This window comes from Phalangium opilio, unplaced genomic scaffold (genome assembly GCF_054372755.1).
Source record: "Phalangium opilio isolate 3A_F unplaced genomic scaffold, DU_Popi_V2 ptg000209l_1, whole genome shotgun sequence".
NCBI lineage: Eukaryota > Metazoa > Arthropoda > Arachnida > Opiliones > Phalangiidae > Phalangium > Phalangium opilio.
This window is the reverse complement of record NW_028324217.1, coordinates 11,064,595-11,087,469: the sequence shown is the minus strand read 5'-3', so window position 1 is coordinate 11,087,469 and position 22,875 is coordinate 11,064,595. Positions and strand designations below refer to the sequence as shown.

The following is a 22,875-nucleotide window of genomic DNA, read 5'->3' as shown; positions in this document are numbered from 1 at the left end:
TCATTAATGAAATTATGGATGAATTGTCTAAGATTTCTTTAACTGCATCGTTTTCATCCAGAAGATTTTTCAAAGATATTTCTTCATCAGACCCTTGAAATTTCACCAAGTTTTTTGACAAAAGGATTTCTCGGGCGTTTGATGTCAAGTCAGTCCATTTAAAACCTACAAAGTCCACAATTTTGGCGGCATCTTTAAGTTTCTTCTTAGTTAACTTTTCCAAGTGGATGGTTATATCGGTTTCAATTTCACTAATTACGATAAGTTTGACATTTTGCTTAACTTTCAATCAAGACTTTAACGAGTTGTTTAAAAAATTCTTTAACTTCATCTTCGTCCGAATTAACTGTACTGTAAAAAATAAGCGTGCTTTTGGCATTCAAAAATGATAGGGACCGTTCAATTTTGAACAAGCCTGCATTGAAGCGTTCACATTTAACCAGAGGCATTCAATTTTGAACAAGGAGTGTTTTAGGCGTTCAAACCCAACCATGAGCATTAATTTTTGAATCAAAACTTAACTCTAGCATTCATTTTGAACAGCTTATATATTACCATTCAAAAATGAATCCTTATCCCATTCAATTTTGAATAACCGCCTTGCGCTAATGAAGTGTTCAGATATGTTAGTTTTGGCGTTCTAATAGAATTGTATTAGTATTAGTATTAAAACAAGTCGGGAAAACCAAAATATTACCTCTCCGTGTCGAGAAGATTATATAAACTTAAATATCCAATGAAAACGTCGACCTTTTTGCCCTCATCCTTTCCCGCGCTTTGCGCTTCCGCATTTCATCCTTACTCTCAACATTATCTTCCTCCATTTTACATACAAAAATCGAATACTCACAAAAAGAAGCGGCAAAAACCTGCTGGCTCTTTACAACCACTTAATTTGACTTAATATCCAACTTCCAAACACAAATATTTACTGGTAGATAAATTGACAACCTACAAGCAAAGAAAAATTCTCAAGAATGGCTCCCGCAAATTTAAAAGGTCTATTTTCAACTAGGTTTTTTTGAAATTTTTGGTCTAACTGTTATCTACACCTAGATGGTTTTCAGTGAAACAAACAAGGAGCATAAATACAATAATGGAAGCTTCAGTTTTATTTAAAACATGTAAAACAATTATCATCTCTGCAAATAGCTTACACATGTCTTTTTTACCAATGCCTAACCGTTTGGATTTTTCTAAAGCAATCTCAGCACCAAAAAATATTTTTTGATACAAAATAAATGTTTTATATTCTTATTAAGAATAAAACAAGAGGATAAAAAAGATCTGTCCTCTCGTAATTTTTTAAGCTTTTATCAAGATTACTCTATACAACAGTAACAAGGAGTATAAACCCATTAGTGGAAGCAGTATTTTTTTTCCGAAACAATCTCGCTTATGTTTATCCTCTCTAGGCTTCGCTAAATACGTATTTCTCTTACGTAAAATATTAATAGACAGGCAAGCATTCATACCATTAAAGAAGGAGAGCAATATTATCCATATTTTCATTTCATATACAGAGAAAAGAAATTATTATGTTTCTGAGAGGAGCTTCCCATTTTTGTTGTTGTTTTGAAAAATATATCGCAATGCACGGGCCTTAATAGATATAGGAGGCAATGAATGAAATATATCACAATGCACGGGCCTTGATAGATATAGGAGGCAATGAAGGAAATATATCGCATGCACGGGCCTTTTTAGATATAGGAGGCAATGATAATCTCTCTCTTTGCACGAGAGGTTTATCTTTAATATTTAAATAAATATAATTATTTTTAATTATTTTAATCTTCAATAATTAACATTAATAATAGTTAAATCGTTTAAAATAAAGTTATACCTATTATCATCTCAAACTTTGCTAATATTGACGTTTAAAGTGAAGGGTACCCCTCTTGCCCGCTTTTTTCAAATTTGGGGTATATATACGATTCGTTTCCATTATAATAGTAAGGAAAAAGCGCAATTGCGAAAACCTTTGGTGGAGATCCCACCTTAGGGAGGCTAGACGTTTCTCGTAACCCTAGCTGATCGCCGCGTATATCCTAAAACCAAACGATGATAATGGAGTAGAAGCCAATGATATAGATTGGTGTCTATGTGGAATAGACTTTGTGGATGGTGGTGTTAGAAGCCAGTGTAAGTGCAGACTGGTGTCAATGTGGGATTGACAAAGAATAGAAGATGGTGGTGGTGGAAGCCAGAAAAGTACCAGACCGGTGTTCATATGGAATGGACGAAGACCAAACATGGTGGTGTGAGAACTCAATTATAAATTAGCCAAAGGAGAGAAATACAATTTTCCAAATTTCTGTGAACTGTCAATGCGGTCCGGAAATTGGGAACACGTTTGCTCCGATACGCAAACTGCGAACGCGGTCACGTGGGTGTAACAACGGACAGACAGACACACACACACACACACACACACAGACAGACACGGCCGTTACAGAACCTCTCCTGGACTACGTCACACGGAGAGGTAACAAGAGCGTTTTAGGCGTTCAAAAAAGAAGTTTTTGACTTTCAATCGAGTGCATTATGGGCGTTCAAACGAATGCGATATGGGCGTTCAAATGGATTTGTTTTTGGCTTTAAAACAACACTCTAAATAAAAGGGTTTAATGGGTATTCAAATATGAACGAAATTGTTCAATCGCAAAAGGTGTGCAAGATAAAATTAATTCTGCCCTAAAATTAGTTGATTCCGCTGCTGTAAATTTGTACTACAAACAAAGCTTTCATTAAAAATACAATAAGTTCTCAACAATTTACTATAACTTGCTTATTTACTGTGAATTTAATATATATTTGTCTTTATGATCATAATTATACTATAATATTAAAGGAAATGTTCCGGATTATTGCGTATTTCACCTTTCCCTTATATTTACAAAGGCCTTCAAATAGTTTGATAATGTAATTTATTGCTACAAGGTTATAATCGGAAAGAACTTGATAATGAACACTTTCCTTATGTTCAGACTTTCTTCATATAACTGAATTATTATTTAACACAACGGTTATGGTCTGTGTGTTTCAAATTTACCTGCCCTCAGAAGATGTACAAGCTTTAAGCACAGATATCTTCCTTATCACCGCGTATATTTAATATAGTATGCCATACCATAACGCATTCAGCGATGAAATTTGAAATCAAATTTCTCTTTTCAAAATTCAACGCTATAACTGTCAAATTTCATCAAACGCTTGTGCACCATGTGCTATTAAATGGTGAATTGCTCAATTTTGAACGTAAGCAATTGAATATGAACGCTTGATCAAACTCTCCGATGTTGCTCAAAAATGAATGCATAAAAATTCACTATTAAACGTTTAATTTTCCAATTAAATTTGAGCGGTTTTCTGCTTAAATTTACACGATATACTAACCCCTTACGCGCCGTTCAAATATGAATGTGTGAGCGTTTAATTTTGAACAATAGTGCTCTGTTCAAATTTTAACGCAACGAAATTATTCAAATTTGAACGTTAAAGCGTACCACCACAGTGTCGGGGCTATGCACGCCTAAGCATTCAAAGATGAACCTCACTTTTTTACAGTGTGGGTTCAGATTACAATCTAAAACTAAAAGTACTTTTCCAAAGGCCTCTGACATAAGAACTTCTTTTAAACTAACTGACTTATTTAAGCTAGTACATTCTGGAATCGCATAACTAAATAGTGTTCATGCCTTTAAGCAACTTGTTTATCATGGCGGTTACAACATCGGTATCGCAATCATTAGATGTTCGAATTTGCAAAATTTGTAAACCTGTTTTGTCAAATTTCTTGACATCTTAACAAAGTCCGCATTTTTTGCTAAAACAATCAGTCATCTTTTCCAACTTTTTACTGTACTCGATTGACTCATTTTTATAAGCGAATTTTTGAACCTCATTAAATGTCAAAGATTTTTCAGCTTCATCAATCAATTTAGGGAAAAATTCAAGTAATCTCTTAACAAAAGACACTAATTGTCCTAAACTACTTCCACTGTCACACAGTGACTTAACTTTACCAGATTTGACTTCTAAGTATTTCGATTGATCAATGTGTCTGGCTTAAAATAATTGGGAACACCTCGTATCCATTGAAAGTGCTTCAAAAACTTCTGCTCGGGCAAAGTAAAGACACTGAGGTTGCACGTGTTTTCCTTAAATGGTTTGGTTTGATACCTGACTGGAAAATAACCTTGACTTAGTCTCTGGGCGTTAACGAAAGCTTGGGTTTTAGTATCTGGAATTGCGCCTTTATCAAGCCATTTAAACTGGGGTAAAAGTAATGTCTCACATTCATTCATATCATTTAGTGGCCAATCCTTTACGACTCGCTTAGTAGGAGTAGATGGCAGGTACTCTAAAATGAGTTCTAAACTACAGGAATCTCGATAGTACTGATCATTCAAAGAAAAACTGCCCGAATCAGGATTAGATAAAAGAACAACATTCCCAATGTGTTTGTTTAAGCATTTAATGACATTTGGTGAGACAACAAAGTAGCAAACTGTATATGTAATGAAAAGTAAAAAATAAACATTTTTTGAATTTGAATTTGAATTTGAATTTGATGATGTCCAAGTTATTCAGGTCAACTTTCTTGTCTTCATAACGGATATCGAGGTCATCAACCAATTTGAGTAACATATCCAAACAACCAACGCTATCAAGGACCTCAGTTTGAACCAAGTACCCGTCATCAGCATTCTCGCGTCTTAGAAACTTATCATTTATTCTAATTAAGTACTGGGCACTAAAAGCCGCGACTTGAGCCAACCATCCACCGAAATCATGTCCAGTGAAAAATAATTGGAAGCGCGCTGGTAATTCCGCTTTGAATTCCTCAAGTTCTTTTATGACCTCGTATGCGAAAGTGCTTGAGGTATCGTTCGTATATAGCTTGTAAGTGAGTTTTGGTCGGTTCCTCATTGGTGTTTTTAATACCGCGATGCGCGATAACTACTTGAAGTTTCTTAATGTTTATATATGCAATTGCAAAATAACCGTTTTCGCTATTAGAGGCAGTTGTTAACATTTTCCAACCTCTTGGCAAATTATCTTTACTTTCGTTTTTAAAGCATTTATCGGCAAATTTCGCCAATTCGTAAGTCGATGGTCGAATGAGGGCATCTGGTCTTACTTGCAATTTGGTTGAAATATTTATTTTTTTCTATTCTCTTTTTGATGTTTGGTTTGCTGAGCGACAAAAGCATGTCATACTTCAAAGTGTTAGAATAAGGAGTGGTTGCTGTTTCGTCATCTTCGGACTCGACAGTAGAAGTTGACTCTTCGGATGATGTCTCACTGCCTTCATCTGAAGTAATGCAATGGTATTAACACTGTGCAAATGGTCTGCTTAAATCATAGTTCTTTGAATCAATGGTTAATTAACTACTCCTAGAAAGATTAGGAAGGATAGAAAGGATACACTTGACATCGACAACCAAAAACAAAAATTATTGTTGCCAACAGATGATCAATTTAAAATTCAACAGTATGTCACAATTTAGTCATTAAGTTTATTTCAATAGTATTCATAGAGTGACGCTTGCATTCGCTACTATCTCTCAACCATTACTTCAAGTAACCCTGCCATTAACCATACCTCTAGCTGAGGTGTTGGCGTTTTCCGGTTCAGTTTTGGATTCCAATTCTTCAATGTTGTTGAGACTTTCCATATCGCTAAATCTATCTTCCTTCGGTTTAATGCACATTTTAAGTTCGATTTGGTGAACGGAAACACCGTTCAGCCAAAGAATAGTGGTCGTTCGTCTTCCGTTCCGGTTTGGGGATACATCAGTCGAGAAGGGCTAGGATGTTTGGTGCGCATCGATGGGCATTTGAACTCAGAAAAATATTTAAGACATAATTGAGCACAGCTTCGTTCCTCATGTCCTTGACAACTATTTTCCGGATGGAAAATTCGCATTCCAACAAGACAACTTGAAGATTTACACTTCGTGCGCAACGTTGTAATATTTTCGGGAGTATCGTTCAGAAATTGCCCTTCTTAGATAGCCAACATGTTCACCAGATCTGTCTCCGATTGAAAACGTTTAGGCCGAAATGGGGAAGAGCATGGGATGGATTGCATTGACGGCTCAAAACGCAGATGAGCTTTAGGCTATAGTGAAGGTTGCCTGGAGGAGATCAGTGAAAGACTAAACTACACGGCACGGTTGTTCGCGTCGATGTCACGAAGGTTAGAAAACGTCATCGATGTGTATGGAAAGATGACATAATATTGATTAAACTTATAACTTTATATAAATAATAAGAACCCTATTAAATTACACTTTAATGATCCGTGTTGAAATAAATAAACTCATTGCTCACGCATAAATTTTTGAATAAATTTGCTTGCAATCGCAATAACGTGTTTGGAACTGATTATTTTAACAATTAAGCCACGCATTTTCCTCTTCATTGTTCTTAAACTGTGAGTTGTATTCGGCACGTAGACTTGACCTCATATTCGTATATATAGTAATCGTAACAAAATATAACTTCTTCATTTAATAAAAAAAAGTGCACTATTCGTTCCTAAATTTGGTTTGAAAGTCGGTTGTGTCCTTCCACGACGAATTGATCATAGTGATGAGAACTAAATGTTTTGTCATTAAATATAGAAAGCTTTCTGATCCCAAAGATTTACGGCTCGAATTATTCCACCTGTACATATTCATAGTATTATTTAAAGTCAAGTGATACTATAATTTCATTGAGGTGTAATTTAACTATCTTTTCAGAGATAAGAGCTATTGCGGCTATAAGAAAAAGAAAACGTAATCTATTTATGTCGAAATTTTATCTATCTCTGAAAGAGGCGATAATCTTCAATGTCAATTACACTGGCAAACATACTTTAAACTAGGTAACAACGGATTGGTGAGAAGTAAAACAGCACGGCACAGATCTTAAGCTGAGAACTCCATTTTGAGTAAAACTTAAACGGTTATTGAGAATATTAACAAAAATATTAAAATTATTAACATGATTATAAAACAACAAGGACATAAACCACATCCTTGGGATTCCTCTTCGCTTCTATTAAAATACACGTTTTGGTAAGTATAGATTAATTTATAGTCCGAGCAACTTATTTGTACTAAGGTTAACCTCAAGCAAGAAGTTATATCAGTATCTCAGAGAGAAGGTATAAGATGCCTTTGTATTCGCGCGCCATAGTCCCAGTCCCCCTTTCAAAATACAAGGGGGGGACGTAAAAGGAGGCGCCGGGCTATTTCGCCTCTCCTCAGTCGGAAAATATGACTGTAATTTTCATCACTCGCGTCGTCGCGCTGACGTGAGTTTTCAAGAACCAATGAGTTGCTGGTTGTAATTTAGAGACGGGGATTGACTCCGGACCTACGTTTGGACTGGAGATAAAGCTGGAAATCTGGCGAATTTATACCTTCTCTCTGAGATACTAGATATAACTTCTTGCCTCAAGGGTATCTTCCCATTGCGCAGAATTCCATTAGACCGAATCCCGCCAATGTTTTTAATGAATTTAGCTCAACGGCGGGTTTGGTATTTACAATTCAAACGACTCTATTTGTCTAAAACAGCGACCCCAAAAATGCTATGTAGTTTAATTTCTATTAATGTCGCTTTTTAATAAAAGCGTTATAAATACATTTTTACTAACTTAGAAACGCCACAGGTTAAGCTAGGTTAGTAACAATGTTACGCGTTTTCCAAAATATTTATGTTTATCTTCATTGACTTCTCAAATAATATGCCTTTTCCAAAAAAATACTGTTAGGTTAGGTTAGGTTTGGTTAGGAGGACGTCTCTTCCTCTTTGGAGCGGTTATACACTTTAGTATAATAAAACGGCTGGAACGCGAAGGGTTCAAGTTAAGGGCTCCACTTGTCTCCTTCGCCACGTCGGAGATATATGCGCTATTGTTAATATGTGCGCAAATCATTACGTTACAGAATCGAAAGTTTTACGTTCAGCTCAGTACCTATCGTACTGAGCTTAATCTAATTACTAATGTATATAAATAACTAATACGGAGGATTTCGAATCAAAAATATTTACTTATCAAATAGTCTAGAAATGGTTTAGCTTAATACGTAAATGACAACAATTGTAAAATGTAAATGGTTTAATTAGTGAAGAATTAGTAAATGCTCTAAATTGTAAATTGCTTAAACTGTAAAATGGTGCACCCATGATTATTTCCAGACGACTTTGCAACTCTTCATCCCCTTGAACGTCTTCCAAACTTTTCTTATAAGCAAGATTTCTCTATGTAGATGTGCCACCATTCTTGAACAAATACAGACTGCTATTTCGACATCCTTCGGGTTCTGAGAAATTAGACTGGATCTTGCTAAGTGCAGCTGTCCTTAAATGCTAACTACTAGCCTATTTTAGACTCTCATACCATGGCATTTGATTTAAATTAATATTTTAAGTAGATTTAACGTTTTTGATCTCTTACAGGTTTACGATACCATTTTTTAGAAAGGGGTACAATAAAGAGCTTGGCGAAGAAGACCTGGATGATTGTCCCGTAAATGACGGTTCAGATGTCTTGGGAGACAGACTTGAAAGGTTTGAAACAATCTTTATCTATTATTTGAATTATTGATAGAATTTTTATAACTTATAACATTAATCCATATAACATAAAACTAGTTTAAAGACCAAAGTTATACTTCTACACTTTACTGCTGTCTGCTGAAGGTTAAAATGAACTAAATAGAGCTAGCCATATATTTAGGACTCTACACAAATAGAAAAATATACAAGGTATATAAATAGAATTTGTTAAAAATGGAAGCACGGTCTCATTTTCATTCTCAGTGGCGTCGCTACCTAAAATTTCAAAGTTAGCCCCTCGAAATAATCCGTAAACCCTACCAAAATAGTGTTCGTAGCCCCTAAAATTCTGTAGCAATATAGTGTATAAAAATTGTATTAAGTTCGTTAAGTTTCATCTTAATTAGAGAGGAATTTAAACATCAAACAGTAGTGGACACTAAAAGCACACGAAAACTAAACTTAAGACGAGTGAAATTCTTTCATCCACAATTGTCTCAGTCAATAACTCGGTTCCGTACTTTTTATCAATAAAAGTTTGTATATTTAAAATACGAATAATTTCACGTTGACATAAGGATAGTTATAAAGGTCTACACATGTTCCAATGAACCAATTATGCAAAATTTTGTTATCTAATTCCTATAAAAACTTTCCAATAGTTTGCCCAGATTAAGCCCCCCAAATTTCAAACCCTAGCAACGCTACTGTTCATTCTCATCAGGACGTAAAATAAAAGTTTACAATTCACATTGGAAACAAGGTCAAGTAAATTCACTTAAGAGGTGTTAAATCTGTTGAATGATCCATAGCAAGCTACATCATTTAATACTAAATAGTAATAACTTATTTAATAGGTTTCCATATATAAGCTATGGGTATTTATTATTCAAACTTACTTATGCTGAAGAATTATGATTGGAAATGGCTTTACCTATAAATCATGCTAAAATAAGTTGCATTTTATGGTGGAGGTCTAGAGAAACTGTAAGAATAACTAAGCACTCTAAACTTATATGTGAACAGTCGTATAACACCGCTTAAGTAGAGACAGTTTTACAATCAAGGGATTAGTACTATATCGTATAAAATTTGTGTCAAAAGCAGATTCCCTATGCTTTGCCACAAAGGCAAGGCAGTTTTCATTCGAAGGAAACTCTCCTTACAGAAAAAGTGTTATCACTTCAGCGAGAAAGGACCCAGCCGAGAGAGTGTTGTTTTAAAGAAAGACATTGAAACTTGATGTACATATAAAACATCAACATGAAATAATATGTTGATAAATAAGATGGCCTTAACACTAATTATTAAAAAAGTGGGTTTGATAACAAAGCCATAAAAATTAAGTGGTCAAAATTGTTTGGCTGATGCAACGGATAATCAATTTTCAGTTTTAAGGACATTATTATGAAACATCAATTATTTGATAGAATTATCTTTTTTACGAAAATTTCATTTAATGATAATAATTTTTCAAAATAATCAGAAAAACCATTAATATTCTATGCACTTTTGACATTTTTCACTGAAATGTACTTCTCGGAAGAAAAACTAATCCTAGCCTAGGCCAACGTAAACTTAACCCTAATCTATCACAGCGTAAATCCAATGACAGACAAGTTGCCATTTCATACACTTAATACATATTCTGGGTTATTACATACAATTTTCGCAAAATGTTCAACTTATTGTTTTGGAGACCCACGGACCGTGGACGGTGAATAATTCAATGTCCGTGAGACACCACAAAAATTATCTATGCGTAGTTCACGATACTGAAAAAGGCTTTTCAAAACACTCGTGTTAACAAAACTCTCAAAGAGATAATGTAATGACTGCACAAACATTTTTTTAATTATTTGAGTTGTTAAATTAATTTTAAAATCGTTTAAAAACTAAGGAATCGTTACCCGTTATCAGTTTATAAATTTACATCGTCTAAACATTGGCCTTATAAGCGTAACACTGTTTTGACTTTTCTTCCCTGCGTGAAAACCGTTCTATAATTGTTTCTAAACCAAATTAATTGTACTATACTTATGATTTCGTGAGTTCCATAAACTAAATCAAGGCTTAACGAAAAGGTAAAAGAGATATATAGTGGAAAACATAAAGTAAGATAAAATATTAAGTCCCGCCTCCGTTTCCACCCTCCCCCACCCATGAAAGGGGGATCGTCCACTATCACGCAAGCACCCGAGGTGAATTTGATAGCGTTTTTCTTTGAGGTGATCCGAGCGCTCCTGGAGCGCTCCAAAATAAAAATCGTCTTTCATTGGGAAAAAAAGAGCTGCTCCGAGACGGAGGCGCGTCTGACATTGGCCCAGTCGCTCCCTCCCGGTTTGCTCCCGGATTGATCCCAATCGCTCCGACTCTAGAGACGGAGCGACCAAAATGGAGCGCCTGGTGACGTCACAAAACCGCTCTGAAAAAACTTTGGTCTTTCATTGGGAGCAACTACATTCGGTCCTCCGAGCTAGAGCGGTGACGTAACACGAAAATATGGAGCGATCTCGGAGCGCTCTCAGGAGACCACAAAGGAAAACGCTATAAGTCTTCTTATAGCTATATTTTTTCTTGGCCTAAAATATGAAAACTTTACTATCCGGACTTCAGCCAAACAATTCTGACCACTTATCTTTTAATTTTTAAGGCTTTGTTATTAATAGCTGCAGCTTCAGACTTAATTTTAATTAGGTGTGTTAAGAAAGTGACGTGTGTTATAAACAAAAAGAAATTAATGTGCTAATATCTATTTAACAAGCTGATTTCAAATGTTGTGGAAAATTATCTTTATAATATCTAGTACGTTAAATCATCCTTGCAATCAGCTTATGTAAATTATCTCTAAAGAAGATCATAGTTGTTTTGATTATGGCTAAATGAAAGGTAAACTTACCCCAATTGAACCTAATCCTGGCCTAGTCTAACATAGACTTAACTTGACTTATAACTGATCTCTCACATCTTAATCCAATGGCAGCCAGGATGTCATTTCATACCTTTACTACATATTCTTGGTTATAACATACAATTTTCTCTAAAATGTTGAACTTATTGTTTTGGAGACCTACTAACCTTGGGCGTTGAATAAGTCATCGTTCGAGGGAGACCACATAAATCTGGCATTGCGTTCCAACAGTATGGTATAAATGCTCTCTGAGAATGACCAATATATAGGTTTTTAGCCACATCGTATATATATACGATGAGGCTATTAGTTTGTCCCGCGAGCCTGTGGGTGTGGTGGTGGTCGTGGCCGTGGCCGTGGTGGTCGTAGTAGTTTTTCGCGATTTGGAATGTGGTCAGAGTTACCCAAAGAAATAGTTAGTCAGAGCTAACCGAAGAAATGGTTATTTTATTGCTTTGGCAGTATAAAACGTTTCGTTCGACATTGAAGAGAGAGTGAATGTGAGAGAATTGTGGTGAGGTGATATTTTTCGTTCGTGTATTTTAAAAGGGTGGGGATTATAATAGTAAGTGCAAGCATGCATTTAATTGTACAGGTAAGGTTAAGCTTTGTGAAATGTGGTTTACGTTTGCTCGATATATTTAAAGCTAGAGAGAGAGAGAGAGGAATTTAGTATTGGCTTAATTTAAATGGAAGGTTTAATACTCCCTTTAAAATTCCTGTCACCCGTCAACAAAAAGGGTTTCACGCTTTTCATCTCACCCCCCGATTTCAAATTTCAAAGAGTTCGAGGGGGATTTTTAAAAAGCAAAAGGAACTATATACCGACGTTATATTTGGAAAGGTGGTGTTTATTACTAGAAGTTACGCCTATTTCTCCATAAATCGAGAAGAGTTTTAAAAGAAGGTACTAGCTTGGGGCACCAGATATTACAATTATAACGTTAGTAAATTTATTGAAGTAAGGATTAGAGGGTTATAATTTTTCTTAGGGCATCGAGGTGCTATTCACTGTGATACCACTGTTAAACGTTGCGCATCCTAGGGGTGCTCACTCACGTTTTCCGTTCGTGTCACACTATAATTATTACTGAAGTAAAAAAATTTCAGTAATAATGTTTAAATAATACTTCGAAAAATCACTTCTAGGTGGCGCTGGCTCCATATTTTTCATGTGAACGATTTTTAGCCACATCGTATGATGAACATCTACGATGTGGGTCTTAGTTTGACCTGCCCTGGTGGTGGTGGTGGTGGGGGCGTCCCTCCCTTAAAAATTCCTCTTACCCGCCGACAATAAGAGTTTCACGCTCCCCCATTTTAACATTCAAAGAAATCGAGGGAAATTTTGAAAGCAAAAGCAAGTATTTACTGACGTTCTTTTTAGAATGGTCTTAAGGCGCCGGGATATTACAATTATTGGGTGTTTTACCGAATTCTTTCTCTTTCAAACTCTTCTGACCATAAGTTCATGTTAGAAATTTATAAGAAGCGATAAGTGTGCATCGGCATAAGTCTATGTTGTAAACTCATCGAGGGGATAATCACTAAAACTATCTGTTCTTCGATTCGCCGGAATATTACAATTACGGCATAAGTAAATTTATACGGGTAATAATTCTATCACCGTTTAGGGTAGGGCATCGAGGGGCTATTGACTCTGATTTTATGCACGGTAAATTATTTAAGCATTGTAAAAGATAGCACTATTCACTCATTAGGGTGAGGTATAGAGGGGTTATCCACTCATTAGGGTAGGGTATAGAGGGGCTATTCACTCGTACGATGTGGCTACTATTACGAGCCCTTGGATCGCCTTGTTACTAACGCTTTACCTTTGTAAAATATTTGAACCAAATGTACGCGATTATAATTTTTATATATTGTTAACCTTGTTATTTCTATTTTTGTCATTCTAAGAAAAAACTTACTTCTAACCTAAAGAAAATGTTTGAACCTTGATTTATGTATTTTTACTCTAAAATTTCTGTAACCATTGTAACCATATACTGCACTTAGATTTTATTGCCCTAAATTGCCAACTCGTTTTAGTTTCCCACTTAAAAGGTCCTTCCCGAACCTCGGCCACCAGGTTGACAATTTCCTATAGCCTTATGGTCTTCAAAGCCCCTAATGTAAAGGAAAAGGATATATGGCCCTAGGAGGTAAAATGGAAATAGAATAACCAAGAATCCTTAATTGAAAGAACCTGCACTTTCCTTCTAAAATGGAAGCGGGTGTCGGTTCTTTTGAACTAAAAGAAAATACTTTCTACCCTAAATAGAAAACTGGCAGTTCGCCTCCAAAACTCAGAGCGATAACATGGGTCCGACTGCCATCCAAGTCCTTAAACCTTTTGATACCAAATAAAATTTTTTACCTTTTAAACTAACAAAGTCCATAATTTAACCAACAACACGTAGCTATCTACTGTTTCAGTCCGGTAGACAAGCTTATACCAGCTCTCCCTTCAAGACCAAATCGCGAAACAACAAATTAGCCTTCCAAAAATTCTTCAACCTTATCTAATTTACTAGAAATAGCTTAAAATTACGCGTAACTCCAACAATAACCCAAATTTAGGTAAATTAAATAAATAACCGCACGTAGTTCACGATACTAAACAAGATGACCCCGTCATTTTACGCTTTTTACCACCCTGTAGTGACAAGAACTATAGTATTACTATATTCATTATTAGATGTCCCCGGCTAATTCAGAATTTTTGGGTTTTTTTTTTCATTTTTTATAAAAAGCTTTCCTATTATGAATAAAATCAATGAAGTTATTCAACTATAGTAACTTACTCATTAGGTTCATAAACTTCAGTATAATTTTAATTAAATTACAGTACAGTATAATATTAATTCAACTACACTCAATTCCTCAATTAACTTACTTGAAACATCATTATATATAAAGTTATCATTAATCTCACTCGTGAAGATAGGTTTATTTTAATTTTAATTAAATTACAGAATAATATTTCTCAAACTATTGTAAGTTCCTCAATCGGTTAATTTTAAACTTAATTAAACTACATCATTGTTTGTAAAGTTATCATAAACTACAGTATAATATTAATTCAACTAGGGTCAGCAGCCCTAATTTGAAGCACTTTACTTAAAATCGTCATAACTTAAGTTTGAGATCATCAAATGAATATTTCAAGGGATCGTTTTGCAGATTGAAATTTCCTCTATCCATAAAACACGGCCTCTAGAATCTATCAAAAATCCAGAGAAGATGCAAGCCTAATTAGACAACCTCAACCTCATATTTCGCATAATTTATTTTTTCCAAAATGAAGGGAAAGTTTTCCTTCAGGTCTCGGGAAATAAGCTTTCAGGGCCAATAGGAAAATTATAGGCTTACAAAAGCGATTCCATTGAAAACTTCGGATGTTTCCCCTCAAATGTAACACTTTAAAGGCCAGGTTAGGCCTAACAATTATTGATAAAACTCGAATAGAAAATGTCTTTATTTGCGTACAATAGAACACCCCAAAATATGGAAATATTACTCTATCTTTGTACAACCTTAACTAATGTTTTAGTCACTAAAGGACAACAAAAAAGACCTTGCGTTCATGTTTAACGATTTTGGTCCCGTAAGCGTAGATTAAAATGTGGAAAAGATACGGGTATTATTAGCCCAGTATCCACATTTAGTCAAAAACATGATGCCAATTTTAGCTGATTTATCGTGTTTGGCCGAGTGATATTGTGTTTAACTATACTTCAAAACACCGCGTCATAACTCACTTGATTTAAAATGAAGATTCGACAGCTTTTTCGTCACAAAAATATAGCAGCGTAGGTTACTTTGATTTAACCATAGAAAATAAATTTATTTTTCACCGTTATTTGAACTTTATTGTGGAAACTTTGAGAGGGGTCTTTCTTAACTAGGGAATAGGTGTTGTTATAGACCAAGAGCCAGTGGCCTGGATCTTACCTCATAAAGTACAAAAGGTCTGACCATTAGAATGAGTTCAGTTTTGATGCTCATTAATAGATTTGGCCGTCTTACTCGTCACAGCTGGGGCATTTGAGGGGGGCGGGGTCATGTTTGACCCTAATGAGGTATGATTTCTTACCTCATGAGGTACATGAATAAAAAAGGTGGCAAATGATAGAACTGAAAATGGCGATTCCAAATATATGAAATCTGACGTCATCAAAGGGGGTCATCAATAAATCAGACGGGGGTTAAAATGGTCGAATGAGAAATGAATTCTTACCTCATGAGGTACATGCATGAATCCGGTGTTGTTTGATAGATCTGGTCGTGCTAAATAACAGAATATAAAATCTGAATGGAAAATACGCGGCTTAGGTTTAATCTGACGGCCTGATTCTTGCGTCAGACTATGACAACTTCGTGCCTCATAAAGCTAGATTTCCACTCGACCGAAAAAAATCACGCAGCATACGGTAGAAATTTTAACTTACGCCGTCGTCCGGCTGTAGACTGTTCACACTACGACTGAATTTTGAGTTTGGCGGTAGATATTTTTGGGTAACGTGACAGATTAGCGTGGTTTCCATAACATTTATATCGCACTCTGAATTGGTAACTCTGTCCCATTGCCGCTTAGATCGTACAAGAAAGTATATTTTCTAACCTCCTCAATAAAGACTTCCTTATTAACATCTTACCTCTATATACTTCCATTAGATACATTTTTCTTTCTTCGTGGCATGTTTCCGACCAAAAAAAAAAAAATACATGGCGGCTATCAATCTATCTAGCGTATGCGTGCACTCTTGAAATTTATGACGTAGTCAGTGGGATAATTTCATTGTCTGAGACACCGGCGTAACGCCAAACACGACCGAAAAATAGAACTCAACTTGCGCCCGGCCGAGCGGAAATTCCGTCGGGCTCGGCGTAAAGATTTTTCGGTCGAACCTCTTTCTGCCGGGTCTCCGTCGTGATTTCCGTCGAGTGCGAGTCTAGCTTAAATGTAGCAGGTGATATATTGTAAAACAAGCCCCACTGATGTCAAGTACATTAAACTTAACTTGTTTGAGCGAGTTGCCTCTGTTTCTATCGAGGTAATGTGGTGAAATATTTTTGACTGTGATAAATGAGATGAACTTTAATTGGCATCATTTAATAATAGAGCTATTTGAATTCAGGGGTAAGGAGAGTTTTTGAGGCGGGGTTTTGCCACTTCCCGTTGAGGTGCCTTATTGTGTGCGAAATTTAGCATAGAGTTTTACAGTGGCCCACACGGAGGGAGGGTGACTATGACGATATAACCGTATATGTTGATTATCAGACTGATTCGGATGATGAACCAGATGACGTTTAAAATGTAACGTTTTTGCAAGAAGTTATATCAGTATCTCAGAGAGAAGATATAAGATGCCTTTGTATTCGCGCGCCATAGTCCCAGTCCCCCTTTCAAAATACAAGGGGGACGTAAAAGGAGGCGCCGGGCTATTTCGCTCTCGTCAGTCGGAAATTTTCCTCACTCGCGTCGTCGCGCTGACGTGAGTTTTCAAGAACCAATGAGATGCTGGTTGTCATTTAGAGACGGGGATTGACTGCGGACCTACGTTAGGACTGGAGATAAAGCTGGAAATCTGGCGAATTTATATCTTCTCCCTGAGATACTGATATAACTTCTTGGTTTTTGTATCTTTATTTGCATTAAATAATAATTTAACGTTAGGTTTCATTGAATGAGTTTGAAATAAAATGTGCCTGCATACAGCTATATCAGTTGAAGGGGGAAACGTCACAGTTGGGCCTGCCAATAAACGGAGCCGATTTTCACCCTCCCTCCGTGCGGGCCACTGTAGAACTCTGAGCTAAATTTCGCGCACAATGAGGCACCTAGGCGGGGACTGGCGAAGCACCGCCTCAAAAACTCTCCATACCCCCGAATTGAAATAGCTCTATTATTAAATGATGCCGATTTAATTTCATCTCATTTATCACAGTCAAAAATATTTCACCACATTAACTCGATAGAAACAGAGGTAACTCGCTCAAACAAGTTAAGTTTAATGTACTTGACATCAGTGGGGCTGGTTTTACAATACCTGCTACATTTGACCTAGACTCGCACTCGACGGAAATTACGACGGAGACCCGGCAGAAAGGGGTTCGACCGAAAAATCTTTACGCCGAGCCAGACGGAATTTCCGCTCGGCCGGGCGCAAGTGGTGTTCTATTTTTCGGTCGTGTTCGGCGTTACGCCGGTGTCTCAGCCAATGAAATTATCCCACTGACTACGTCATAAATTTTTAAGAGTGCACGCATACGCTAGATAGATTGATAGTCGCCATGTATTTTTTTTGGTCGGAAACATATGCCACGAAGAAAGAAAAATGTTAATAAGGAAGTGTTTATTGAGGAGGCTAGAAAATATACTTTCTTGTACGATCTAAGCGACAATGGGACAGAGATACCAATTCAGAGTGCGAAATAAATGTTATGGAAACCACTCTAATCTGTCACGTGACCCAAAAATATCTACCGCCAAACTCAAAATTCAGTCGTAGTGTGAACAGTCTACAGCCGGACGACGGCGTAAGTTAAAATTTCTACCGTATGCTGCGTGATTTTTTTCGGTCGAGTGGGAATCTAGCTTTATGAGGCACGAAGTTGTCATAGTCTGACGCAAGAATCAGGCCGTCAGATTAAACCTAAGCCGCGTCTTTTCCAGTCAGATTTTATATTCTGTTATTTAGCACGACCAGATCTATCAAACAACACCGGATTCATACATGTACCTCATGAGGTAAGAATTCATACCTCATTCGACCATTTTAACCCCCGTCTGATTTATTGATGGCCCCCTTTGATGACGTCAGATTTCATATATTTGGAATCGCCATTTTCAGTTCTATCATTTGCCACCTTTTTTATTCATGTACCTCATGAGGTAAGAAATCATACCTCATTAGGGTCAAACATGACCCCGCCCCCCTCAAATGCCCCAGCTGTGACGCGTAAGACGGCCAAATCTATTAATGAGCATCAAAACTGAACTCATTCCAATGGTCAGACCTTTTGTACTTTATGAGGTAAGATCCAGGCCACTGGCTCTTGGTCTATTATATCAGGAACACGTTCGCAGTTCCACTATCTTCGTTAGGGTTATGGTTACGAGAAACATCTCGCCTCCAAATGGCTGGGCTTCCACCAAATGTTCTCGCAATTGCGGCTTTTCTTATCATTCATTATGAATCAATCGCCTTATATTCCCTAAATTTCCAAAACTTATTAAAGAGGCATACGCTTGAATTCAAAGGTCAACAATAGCTATATTTAAAATGATTTTAGGAATAACGTTTGTTAAAATCAATTAACTAGAATTAAGGTAAGTTAATTACGATTAAAATAATTATTGTCAATTATATCCATCTAATTATTCAAGAAAAACCTCTTAATTGTGTCTCGACTCGGAGAGATTTATTTTGGTTTCCCAACTTGCATTACGATGAAGCCAGGGAGAGGTATTAAACTAGACATGTCTGTGTGTGTGTGTCACCGCGTTCACAGTTGCAAAATTGGAGCAAACGTGTTAGCAATATCCTGACTGCATTCGCAGTTCACAGAAAGCAATATTAACTTCTAGTCCATTACCATCGTTACGGTTAAGATTTACGCGGCGATCGTAGGGTTACGAGAAACTTTCAGCCTCCCAATGACAGGGCTTTCATCAAAGGTTCACGCAATTGCGGCTTTTCTTATCCTTTATCCTTTACTGTGAATCAATCGCCTTATACAGGGTGTTTCTGAAAAGTCCATCACAAATTAAGGGGCGTGTTTATGGGACCAAACTGAGCGGAAAGTACCAAAGAACATGGGGTGTACAACATTTTGTTACGGAGATATGGCCTTCCAAACATTCGCCCCTAAAACAAGGAAATATCCAAAAATGAGGAGTAACACTTAAGACCGACTAACCAGCTTGTTTAAAATTACTAGACAATTTCAATAGCCTTTAATCGAACAATTGATTTCTACCTTTACTAATCAGAAGCGTATAAATGAGTAGAAGTATGCCTACGGTGGTAATGTAAAATTAATCCCAAGTGACATGATGTTTCAAGATCTTCCCAGCACCAAGTAAAATGGTTCTGATTGAAGGGACTTTTATTAGCACAGCGTAAACAACGTTATTTTCAGGAATTAGTCCAAATGTCCACGGGCGGCATTACAAAAACGAGGCAGTCTTTCGAATGATACTTGGACATGTTGGAAGATCCCTGGCTTGTTCCTGTTATCTCAAACCGTAAAAAGCTACGCAAATCTTCATCATCACGGACAACACTCTTGTACGTTAGGTATGACCTTGAGAAAAACCTAAAAGGACATCTCGAATGTATTTGAAAAACCCATCTCCAATTAAGGGGCGTGTTGTTTGTTTCCAACAGAGTAAACTCGCCCAGAGAACAATTACAATGCAGAGCCACGTTTCGGCGTTAATGGCCCACAAAGGTGGTCCCAAACAAAAGAACAAACTTTAATTTGTTTCGTTCAGTAAGTGTTTCATGTGTCATAGATCAAACGCCATGATTAATGCACAAAGAAAATGTTATTGACAAGTTTTCGGACCGCGATGCTGAAATGTGGTGGTGCACCATCGTGCATGAACCACATTCTGTTTATTAAACCTAAGGGTACGTCTTCGAGTAGTTCTGGTAAATCGTCCCGTAAGAACTACAAGTAAGCCACACCGTTTAACCTGGGCTCTAGGAAATATGGCCCAATTAAATTGTCACCCACAATACTACACCACACGTTTAAGCTGAATTGTACTTTGTGAATTCTAACGCAAGTTGCGTGTGGTTTTTTCTTAATCAGCAAACCAATTGGCGGCTGCTTGTTTTTGGATCGTCCTCGAAAATAGTGAGAACTTCGCCTATTCTTAAAAAACAGAGCACTAAAACAGAGCACTATGTTTTTTAAGAAAGGAATAAAAGAGGTTTCACGTACATGTGTTTGTTTTATTAAACTCATAATTCAACGAAGTCTGTTACAATGCCTTTCTTCACAAATGCCGAATATGCGGATATGCACCTAATGTATGGACTAGCCGAGGGGAATGCCGCTGCAGCTGTACGCTTGTATCAGGAAAGATTTCCGCAGAGGCGACTACCAAATCGACTGACGTTCGAGGCTGTGGACAGACGTTTGAGGCAAGATGGACGAATCCAACCGGCTGGACCTCAACCTAGAGCGAGAGCCATCCCAGAGGCCGTAGAAGACGAAGTTCTCACCATTTTCGAGGACGAGCCTGAATCAAGTACCCGCCAAGTTGGTCGCCGATTAGGCGTAAACCACACGCTCGTGTGGAAAATCCTCAGAAGCCACCGGTTTCATCCTTTCCATGTTCAAAAAGTTCAAGGTTTGAATCCAGCGGACTACCCACGACGCACGGCGTTTTGTCAGTGGTTTCTGGCTAAAGTAAACGATATCGATTTCCCACGGGATTTGTTGGTTACTGACGAAGCTAACTTTTCACGGGATGGTATTATTAACTTACATAATAAACATCAATGGTCCCAGCTAAACCCCCACGCAACTTGCGTTAGAAGTCACCAAGTACAATTCAGTTTAAACGTGTGGTGTGGTATTGTGGGTGACAATTTAATTGGGCCATATTTCCTAGAGCCCAGGTTAAACGGTGTGGCTTACTTGCAGTTCTTACGGGACGATTTACCGGAACTACTCGAAGACGTACCCTTAGGTTTGGTAAACAGAATGTGGTTCATGCACGATGGTGCACCACCACATTTCAGCATCGCGGTCCGAAATTATCTTAACGCGACCTTCCCTTTGCGGTGGTTAGGTCGAGGTGGACCTGTGGAGTGGCCTGCTCGATCACCCGATCTGAACCCTTGTGATTTCTTTCTTTGGGGCCACCTGAAAGACTTAGTTTATCAGACTGAAGTGCCCGATGTTGAAGAGCTACGTCGACGAATAATTCACGGCTGTCAAACAATTCGCGAAACTCCAGGCATTTTTCAACGTGTAAGGGAATCATTTGTAAGACGTGCTAATGTGTGCCTTAACGCGGGTGGTGAACACTTTGAACAATCTTTGTAACTAGTTGCAATTAAATGTTAAAACTTGTCAATAAATTCATTTTCTTCGTGCATTAATCATGGCGTTTTATCTATGACACATGAAACACTTACTGAACGAAACAAATTAAAGTTTGTTCTTGTTTTTGGGACCACCTTTGTGGGCCATTAACGCCGAAACGTGGCTCTGCATTGTAATTGTTCTCTGGGCGAGTTTACTCTGTTGGAAACAAACAACACGCCCCTTAATTGGAGATGGGTTTTTCAAATACATTCGAGATGTCCTTTTAGGTTTTCTCAAGGTCATACCTAACGTACAAGAGTGTTGTCCGTGATGATGAAGATTTGCGTAGCTTTTTACGGTTTGAGATAACAGGAACAAGCCAGGGATCTTCCAACATGTCCAAGTATCATTCGAAAGACTGCCTCGTTTTTGTAATGCCGCCCGTGGACATTTGGACTAATTCCTGAAAATAACGTTGTTTACGCTGTGCTAATAAAAGTCCCTTCAATCAGAACCATTTTACTTGGTGCTGGGAAGATCTTGAAACATCATGTCACTTGGGATTAATTTTACATTACCACCGTAGGCATACTTCTACTCATTTATACGCTTCTGATTAGTAAAGGTAGAAATCAATTGTTCGATTAAAGGCTATTGAAATTGTCTAGTAATTTTAAACAAGCTGGTTAGTCGGTCTTAAGTGTTACTCCTCATTTTTGGATATTTCCTTGTTTTAGGGGCGAATGTTTGGAAGGCCATATCTCCGTAACAAAATGTTGTACACCCCATGTTCTTTGGTACTTTCCGCTCAGTTTGGTCCCATAAACACGCCCCTTAATTTGTGATGGACTTTTCAGAAACACCCTGTATATCCTAACTTTACAAAAATTGTGGAAACGATGTTCGCTAGAAGTTAAACGCTAAAAATAAAATGATTTAGGAGTAAAGTTTCTTAAATCGCTTTAACTAGAATTAAGGTAACTTAAGGACAATTAAAATAATTTATAAAAATTGTATTTATTTAAGCAAAACGTCTTAATTGGGTAGAAAACCCTCCTCTCGACTCGGAGATGTTAATTTTGGCTTCCCATCTTGCTTCAATAACTCGAAAAGCTTTCGCCACTGAGAACTGATAGGATACAGAATAAAAACACGCGCTAAAAAACAGAAATTCACCTAAATTTGAAATTTTTTAACTTTTTAAATATTACCTTTGAGGAGAAATTGAGAATGATTTTCGATATCAGAGTTGTGAAGTTACATCTACGAAGTGTCTTAGGTTTCACATGTATGGGAAAAAAAGAAATTAACGAAACCACAGGAAAAAATTCACCTAATCAAACAAC

At 37.0% G+C, this 22,875-nt stretch overlaps 2 protein-coding genes across 3 annotated transcripts in view; both read left to right on the top strand.

The window, feature by feature from the left end:
* Positions 1-6,775: 6,775 nt before the first annotated feature.
* Positions 6,776-22,875, top strand: part of LOC149619130 (ATP-binding cassette sub-family C member 4-like) — a 72,641-nt gene continuing 56,541 nt past the window's right edge. For both annotated transcript variants that reach the window (XM_089855838.1, XM_089855837.1), the window contains exons 1-2: positions 6,776-7,073; positions 8,464-8,574. In XM_089855838.1, coding sequence (XP_089711964.1) covers positions 7,000-7,073; positions 8,464-8,574 — 185 coding nt within the window. In that variant the 5' untranslated portion in view covers positions 6,776-6,999. The remainder of the gene's footprint in view (positions 7,074-8,463; positions 8,575-22,875) is intronic.
* On the top strand, positions 12,479-21,547 carry LOC149619131 (histone-lysine N-methyltransferase SETMAR-like). The gene is made up of 2 exons (XM_089855798.1): positions 12,479-12,647; positions 19,224-21,547. The coding sequence occupies exon 2, from the start codon at positions 20,480-20,482 to the stop codon at positions 21,545-21,547; it is 1,068 nt and encodes a 355-aa protein (XP_089711924.1). The 5' UTR covers positions 12,479-12,647; positions 19,224-20,479.